This window comes from Megalops cyprinoides, chromosome 18 (assembly GCF_013368585.1).
Source record: "Megalops cyprinoides isolate fMegCyp1 chromosome 18, fMegCyp1.pri, whole genome shotgun sequence".
NCBI classification, from domain to species: domain Eukaryota; kingdom Metazoa; phylum Chordata; class Actinopteri; order Elopiformes; family Megalopidae; genus Megalops; species Megalops cyprinoides.
The window spans coordinates 21,762,325-21,769,184 of NC_050600.1; the positions used below are offsets into that span (position 1 = coordinate 21,762,325).

General features: G+C 44.6%; 1 protein-coding gene across 1 annotated transcript; it reads right to left on the minus strand.

Moving 5' to 3' along the window:
- Positions 1-208: 208 nt before the first annotated feature.
- On the minus strand, positions 209-5,401 carry LOC118793436 (cysteine-rich protein 2-like). The gene is made up of 4 exons (XM_036551618.1): positions 5,249-5,401; positions 3,548-3,642; positions 2,299-2,353; positions 209-1,351 (listed from the first exon to the last, which is right to left on the minus strand). The coding sequence occupies exons 1-4, from the start codon at positions 5,289-5,291 to the stop codon at positions 1,302-1,304; spliced, it is 243 nt and encodes an 80-aa protein (XP_036407511.1). The 5' UTR covers positions 5,292-5,401; the 3' UTR covers positions 209-1,301.
- Positions 5,402-6,860: the final 1,459 nt, after the last annotated feature.

A 6,860-nucleotide genomic window follows, 5' to 3' on the forward strand; every position in this document is an offset into this window, starting at 1 on the left:
GCCTCCTTAGGGCTGTGTGCACGTGTGTGCGTGTGTGTGTGTGTGTGTGTGTGTGTGTGTGTGTGTTTGACAAACAGCTGGGGACACTGAAAAGAATACAACAGGAAAGCATTACATAACATTTTGTCTTTGTACTCTTCAGCCTTACAAATGAGTCCACTGATATGCACGTATACAGAAGAAGAGGAGAGACATTTGTAGGGTTCAAAATCATTTTATTATTCCTATTGACACGTTGTGTTTGATATGGTTTGTGCATTGTATTCCAAATATATAATTGCAGTTATTTATTCATTTTTCAAGATGGCTGTTCAAATGCACTTCTGTTAACCGTTTTCATTTAAAAACTGTCAAGTCTGTTCACAAAAGTCCATTCTTGATGAACCTTATTGTCATCGACAAGCATAAAAACCATATTTGGAGCGTGTTGGACAAAACTCATTGTTTATGACCTCAGTTACCAAAAAAAGCATTTCGCACAGATACCTAGATGCTATGAACAATGAGTATGCAAGATTAGAGCCAGATCAAGCGAAGCTGTGGAGCATTAAGCAAAAATTGCGTTTGGATGTCTCTGGGAGAGGCCGAAGACCAAGACAAGCAGTTTGCCGACATGCACTGAATGTGTCTGATAAACGTACCAAATGTGACACAAATAAGCATCGTGAAAAGTTACTGGCTCGTACGGAAAAATGCCTTCGCCAACTAAGGCAGCAGGAAAGCGATTACGCAAATGTACATGCGATGACCAAGTTTCACATTCTGAGCAACGTCAGGCGGTGCCGTCAGGAGCTTGTGGAAGAGAGGCTGTGGGCTTTCCGCCACTTCGGACTGAAAGCCAGAGAATGTGCGAGATGAAAAAAAAGAGGACTTCAGAAAAGACTGGGTTGATTTCCCTCCTGACATTTATAGAAAAAAAAAAGGAAAATAAAGCTTTGAGGATCACAGTGAGGTCAGCACGCTCGCTGTGAAAATGCACAGTTCCTCTGCTTTCTGCAGCTGCAGAAGTGGGGCTGTGTGTTTTAGGGCAGAGCCATGGCAGATCCAATTCGGGTGTGGCTAGAAATGTTCCTTAGAGCGCTGCCATGGACAGGTCACTTCCAGTAACAGGACTCTTGCAGAAGCTTTGACTTCTGCTGCTCTCCACTCTTACCCTGAGTCACAGTGCAAGCTTCCCCCTGGTTTTAAGACACTTCTCTAACCACGTTACGGTGCAGTGTTGGTGGGGGGTCTGCATCGGGCGGTTCACCCAGGAACTGGGGTGGCGCTTGTCGGGGGAGGGAGGGATGTGCTTTTGTCCTTTATGAAGAAGCAGTGCTGTGACAGGAATGTAACAGCGGCCCCCTGTTACCTGGAGGAAGGAGAGATCACACTCTGGTAAACAGACACAGGAGACACCCTGGAAATTCAATTCGGAAGCTAAACTGGGCATGAACAGGAACCTCGTGATTTGATGGACAGTGACTTGAGTGAGCGAGAGAGAGAGAGAGAGGGAGATGGAGTTCGGGGGGGGGGGGGGGGGGCGGGGGAATGAAGTGAGATTTACTGGTATATTTAGTTTGCTTTCTCACTCTCTCAAGACGCCAGAATGTGAACCGCGCTCAATCATCAGTCTCTCTTGGGTCGCTGTAACGGTAAATTGAAAATCTCCCGTTTCCTGAGGGGAGCAGAGCTCTGGCCTGGCAAACACTGTGGAATGCTAACAATGGACCCGACTCAAACATGAAAGGTTCCTTGGAGAGGTCCTTGGGGAACCCCAGAGCCTTGCAGTAGATTAACTTCCCGCAGGATGGGTTTTTTTTTTTCTCATAACACACTTGCTTCGCTAGATTTAAAAAAAAAAAGCTGTTTCCAATGACATCAGATATGTCAGCAAATGAAAACAGCAGGCAGAGGGCAATTCTTTTAAAGCTGTAAACAATGACATTTTCAATCAATATTAGAAATGTGTGAAGATTAATAATCTCCACTGGAAGTAACCCTTGTGTCTTCCCCAGGTTATTACCAGCCACTCCTGTGTCCATGGCAACAGTGAGGCTGGTGTGCTGATAGCCTCTGGCAGAATGAAGGGGTTAGGGGGGGTTCCTCTGGGGTGTCTCAGAGCTCTTTGCCTCTCTCTCTCTCTCTACCGCAGGGTCTTAAGACTTTGGCGTCACGCTACAGAGTATCTATTCACATCCTGAAACCTTATTTTCTTTCCCTCTGACCCAATCGCTTCTTGACTGAATGGCACCTGGACCCGAAACTCTGGAGATTCCCATCAGAGCTCATCAGGTTGATCATGCTTGTGGGCCTTACCTCTCGGTCCAAACTGCTTCATGTAGCAGTAGGAGCAATACGGCTTCTCATCGTGCTGAAACACACAGTCACAGGAAAATATTATGGATTAATTAAAATAATGGATTTTCATCATAATGGATTGTCCATCAGAGCTGTTGCGATGTAATATTGACAAATGCACTCAACACAGTTTTGACATTGCAAAAATTTTTGGTCTCTGCTGCTCTTGGTATTTGACTGCTGTTTTTTCCTTGTTATAAATATATTGATTAATCCCTCTAAACAAATCTCCACAAAGCAGAATTTAAATGTATCCAGCTCCTTCCGCTGATTACACAACTTCCCGGAACCTGCAGAATGTATTTATAGCGTCTGTGAATACACACGGCGCTTGATATGCGGACCACCTAAAATCTGCCTTTACACAAACACTTTCATTTTTGTCAGTCATTCTCATCATGTTACCTTGCTCGCAGGAAGCGAAACACCCTGAAACAAAATGGATTTTGATGGTGAGGTTTCTTTCATGTCAATATTTTTTCTTCAGCTTCTCAGAAGCTGTTACTGGGTACAGGTTTGTAAGATGATTGCGCTGAGAAGATGAAGATCGGAGCTTTAGTCTGGCCTGTTTGTCAATCGATGACCTGACTCTCCCTGCGAGGACATGGGCCCAGCAGGCTTAGAACTTTACCACTGTTTGGGCCAGATTGTATCACCATAGGATACCAGGCAGTTTAATTCTTATCAGCTGCACTTCCATAATTTCAGTGTATGGTTTGGGATTACTGATAACCCAGGGTCCACTGTATTTCAACTCTCCCCCCTAAATCAGGCTCCTGAGAAACAGCATGTATTGTCTCATATCAGGCGTGCTGAGAAACGTGAAATTTCACATGTTCCTACTTTTGTGGTAGCATTTTTGATGGTCAGTGGTTTTGGGAGGTTTGCATTGCACTGAGATAGCAGGTGTGCACTGGTAACAATTACATTAGCTGATGTCCCCCCCGGTGATACTAGCCTTGTCTAAAAAGTGCTGGCCGAGAATGCCACAGTGACAGTGTCATCTGTCTAACCATAGTCACTAGACACACTGACCACATTGACCACAGTCACTAGACACACTGACCTCTCTGACCATAGCCACTAGGCACACTGAGCTCTCTGACCATAGTCACTAAACACACTGACCACAGTGATACCCATCCCACCCTGGAGAGACCTGGACAGGTGATGACAGCGTGTGGTTATGCATCAACCCCCTCCATACCTCTGCGTGCTGGCCTGGGGTCAGCTGCCTCTTGCACTGATGGCATTTCAGACAGAGCGGGTGGTAGTCTCGGCCCAGGGATCGCTTCTTCTCACCTGGACAAAGGGAGAGACACCTCTGTGAGACCAGAGAGGGACGAGAAAGATCTGTCGCCATGGAGGTGAACTACCAACTAAGGCCTGGCACAGCTGCAACACCTACAACAGAATCATGCCTGGCACAGAAGAGTCACAGAGAAGACTTTATTTTTTATTTATTCATTCATACATTAGTTATGGATTCAAGCACTGCATGTCCCCTCCTTTTCCTCCCATACCCAAACCATGTCTCAAATGTGATCATTGCACGCCCATTTGTACCCCAACTTCAGATTCATGACTATGAAATGTCATTCTTGAAATTAAAATCAAATTATCTAAAAGGAATAAGCAACATGTTGTTGTGGTGTTAATCTTAGCAAGGAAAGATGTAAGAAAAGATTTTTGTTTTGAAAACAGAAGTGAACAATATTATGTTTATTACGTTTTTCACCATTTGCAACAGGCAGGGTGTAACTAACTGGTGGTGTGGTTACTTGGTCTACAGGCATTTTAAGCCCCGCCTCTTCCTGCCTGTGTAAACAGACTGTTCCAACAGACTTACCCACTTCCTGTTTTGCAGTGACTCACTTCAGATTTGGGCAGACATAGGTCTCTCTCTCTCTGTCTTACCACAGAGCTGCAAGCCGAGAGAACTGACATACTGTTCAGAAAATGCTGAAACGGGGCCCGAGACGAGGCTGAGGTACACCCAGTTATAGGAGTTCACTCCATGTGATTCACATGTTCAAACCTGCCCACGCCATAAATTTAACAGACGGCTATGTCTTTTGACCAAAGCAAAACTCCAGTCATCAAACCTCACATATGGACCTTACTTTATTAATCGTGCTGCGTTTACCTGTTTTTAATTCACAATCCGTTTTGATCACAGAACAGTCACAGCTGAGTCACACCAAATGCTCGACGATTGGAGGGTTTACAACCAATCGGTAAGGAGCCCATCTGTCGTTCACGCACAGAAAATGCCACATATCAGGCCTGGGTCATATCAAAATGTCAAGCTCACATCCGCCAATGATAAATCTCATCCTAACGGCCATGACCGAACGCCTTTCATCCCTGGTGTTTGTGTTTGTTCAAGCATTTGCAGACTGAAAAAGAGACAGCAGATGCAGGACCGGAGTGCATTGCTGGGTAGTTACGTGATTGCGGTGTGACAGCATCCCAACCGCTCAAGTTCTTTTCGAATGCTGCAGTGGGCCACATGGCTGTTAAGCCTTTCTCCCTTTCTCCTTTCCCTTTGAATGAGCAGCTTTGAACTTTGAGCAGCTTTGAACTTTGAGCAGCATCACTCCCTACTCTCTGATGTAGGTGGAAAAAATATTCATGTACAGTGAATAATCTTATCAGTAGAATCTACAAATGTTGTATGAAATGCGCCGTATTTCCCTCCCTGTTCTTAATATCAGCAACAGCCTTAGAAATGCATCAAAACAGTAAAACAAACAGTGTCACAGTGAACAAACACAAAGGTCAAAGCACATCACTCAAGGTAGACAAAGGAACACAAAATGACTATGGATGCCAGGAAATGAATGCACGTTGGTCTCGTTCCAATCCGTGTCAAGGCGGCGGAGGGAATGGCGCTGTAAAAACTCACCGAAGTAGACAGGTTTTCCACATATCGGACAATACGCCACCATGGCTGCAGCTGATTTCGAGGGTCAGTCTGTTCCCGAGGCTAATTTTAGATCCAATCTTCACTTGCAATGGCTGGGAAGCTGTTACCCCATCGGTGCAGACGCTGCGAGTGCTTTTCAACTGAAGCAGGATGTGGTACGTGGCGTTAAAAGGGGGAAAAAAAGTTCAAAGGCAAGTGTTTTCATTCAAATGACTGCAACTTTCAAATCTGAAAAAAAAAGAAAAAAGTGCTGAGGAGTCTACCTCAAGCTGGTGATAAATGCAGACCAAAACCACTGATTCTGATACGGTAAAAAAATAATAAAAAAAAGAAACCTGCAGCAACAAAAACAGGTCAACACTTTTCATACAAGCTGGACAGTGAGACAGAAATGAAAGTGTATGTGATTCTTCTATGACATGACCTCACCTGAATCACTTTTGTGAAGAGTGAAATTGTGGTAATACATGGCAAACTATCTAATCCAAAATAAAGGGAATATGTTTTTTAAAATGTATTACTCCATTTTTTGATATAGTCACATATGTTCCTCATATTTAACAAAAACTATAGGATATATTTAAATGTTTGTTAATTATAGCTACTTTCATAAGCTGAATGTTATATATAGATAATGTCATATGAATGTAATACATAACTATGATTTAATGGTATATAACTACAAATGGTTACACATTGTTAGTGTAGGGAGATGCCTGTTTATACTAATTTTAATACCCTTTTTAATTTTTTTATTTATATCAAGTCCTGGGCCACAATACCTAGCCAAAGTGTGTAATCTCGGCTCCACAACTTCCTGTATTTGGTTACAAGCAGTCCGGGGGCATGGTAGTGAACCACATGATGGTGTTGTGTGAGGCAGTGGAAACTTGGTATTTTTTCCCAGTTTGGAATGCCCTATGGTATTGTAGGAGTGTCCCTCATCACCACCCAACCCCTGCTAACAATCCAGGAGTGTGCCGACAAACATGTGCTCTCCTCTGAAACACCTGAGTCCGAGCGTTGCCTCTTTTCACATCCCAGTCCCCATGCTAAGCTTGCACAGACAGGGGTCGGGGGACAATACTTCATGCACAGCTCTGTACAGGTAGACTGCGGGTGCCTGACTGACCAGCAGGAGCCCCTGGTGTGCAATGAGACAGACAAACCCTGGCTTGCCTACCTGCCTCTATCCCAGGGGGAAACAAACTGACTTGCTCTACTGCTGTGGGCTTCCGGTCATCATCGGCATACGACGTGGCTGGGGTTGAATTTGAAACTTTCATTCAGAGCAAACGCTTTGACCACTGAGCTACCCTGTAGCCCCACCAAGCAATGGAAAGGAATCCGTGCAACAGGTCTTGGCTGACATTTCATAAAATGCAGCTATCATTTAAGATGCCAAACCATCGCATGTGTCCTAATCAACAGGTGAAGTATTTCTTTTTATTTGTGTTCACATCAGGAGCTGTGGGACACCCCACCAACCCCTGACCGCTAATTAGGCTAACCAGCAGCTTCTCCTGTAGTCCCCTGCACCCCAAAGCGAAGCCCCCCCCCTCTCTCTTTTGCCACCTGTCCAAAACGGCAG